A 1,288-nucleotide genomic window follows, 5' to 3' on the forward strand; every position below is an offset into this window, starting at 1 on the left:
TTCATTAATTAGATGTACAATCTTCTTGAGGATAAACTCTACAAATGTCTTGTATAAAGGCATCAAAAAGGCTACTTTTATCAGAATATAATGTTCTCCACATGTATTCACACAAATGCTTGTCAAAGCCATGCCCCAATTTTTCTAATATGCCCCTTAAAATAAACCCTTTTCAGAATCTTTTTTATCCAGGCAATTCTACAATTTCTGGGTAGGGGTGCCATTTGGAACTCTTTCCAAATAATCATGGTTGTGGGAAGCTGGTTTATAATCTTATGGTTTTTGTGCTTTGTTCTTTATGTCCAGTGTCAACAGCTGACTGATGTATTTGTTAGAGTCAAAAAGTACGAATTTTATGTTAAATCATTTCAACTGGAAAAAACATCTTATATATCTATTTTAAATTGTATTTAACTTCTATGGATAAATTTCAAAATATATTTTATGTTATTTTATGAGACAAAATATTTAATTAAGAAAGATTTAGAAATAAGTTTAATGCTATATTACACTGGGGAAAGATAAATGATGGATTTTCTTTCCCCACGAAAGGAGGTATGAAATTATTACATTGTAAAACTCAAGACTTATGAGTCATGGTTCTTCGTGTTTCAGCTTTACTACCAATGACAACGTAGATGACCAAAGTAAATAAAATGTGAAAGACACACTGTGTCAATGTGCGTTTTGTTGTTATATACAATCTTCCTGATATGAGTGATACAAGTAGTATAATTACATTACTATTACTTGAATATATATATGCTACTTTTCTTTTGTTCGTTATTAAACAAAATAAATGTTAATATTAGGCTTAAGCCTTAACGGTAACCGACCTCTTCTCTTCTTTTCAGCCACCGACCACAAGGACTTTCCTCTAAAATTTCACTTTCGTCTTCAGAATCATCCCCACTTTCTTTTGTGTTTTTCACATCTTCTTTATTACCACCTTTGCTGCCCAGAGAATCCTGCATCTTGGAATGTTACTAACTACACTCTTCGATTTTTGTTAAGTCTCAACACCCAACTAAGTCAAGTTAGTGTAAAAAAACAACCATGACTCATATTTTGATAAATACACTCGGACCTAAAATCATTCGTCACAACACCTAGCGACAATGAACGAACTATGTTAAAATTTGTGCAAGTTTCAAAAAATAAAAATGTAGTAAGTTTACTTGTTTGAAGTAGCAATAGTATACCCCAATGATACAAAACAACAAAAAGAAACTGAGATAAGAAATGGAAAAGTAGAGTTTCTTTTTCGACAGTGGCTTTTTCAGGTGAC

At 31.8% G+C, this 1,288-nt stretch overlaps 1 protein-coding gene across 1 annotated transcript in view; it reads right to left on the bottom strand.

Moving 5' to 3' along the window:
* Positions 1 to 1,066, bottom strand: part of LOC106472027 (nuclear receptor-binding protein-like) — a 49,226-nt gene extending 48,160 nt beyond the window's left edge. Inside the window, exon 1 of the mRNA XM_013932655.2 lies at positions 837 to 1,066. Coding sequence (XP_013788109.2) covers positions 837 to 974 — 138 coding nt within the window. The 5' untranslated portion in view covers positions 975 to 1,066. The remainder of the gene's footprint in view (positions 1 to 836) is intronic.
* Positions 1,067 to 1,288: the final 222 nt, after the last annotated feature.

Source organism: Limulus polyphemus, unplaced genomic scaffold, assembly GCF_000517525.1.
Source record: "Limulus polyphemus unplaced genomic scaffold, Limulus_polyphemus-2.1.2 Scaffold5026, whole genome shotgun sequence".
NCBI classification, from domain to species: Eukaryota; Metazoa; Arthropoda; class Merostomata; order Xiphosura; family Limulidae; genus Limulus; species Limulus polyphemus.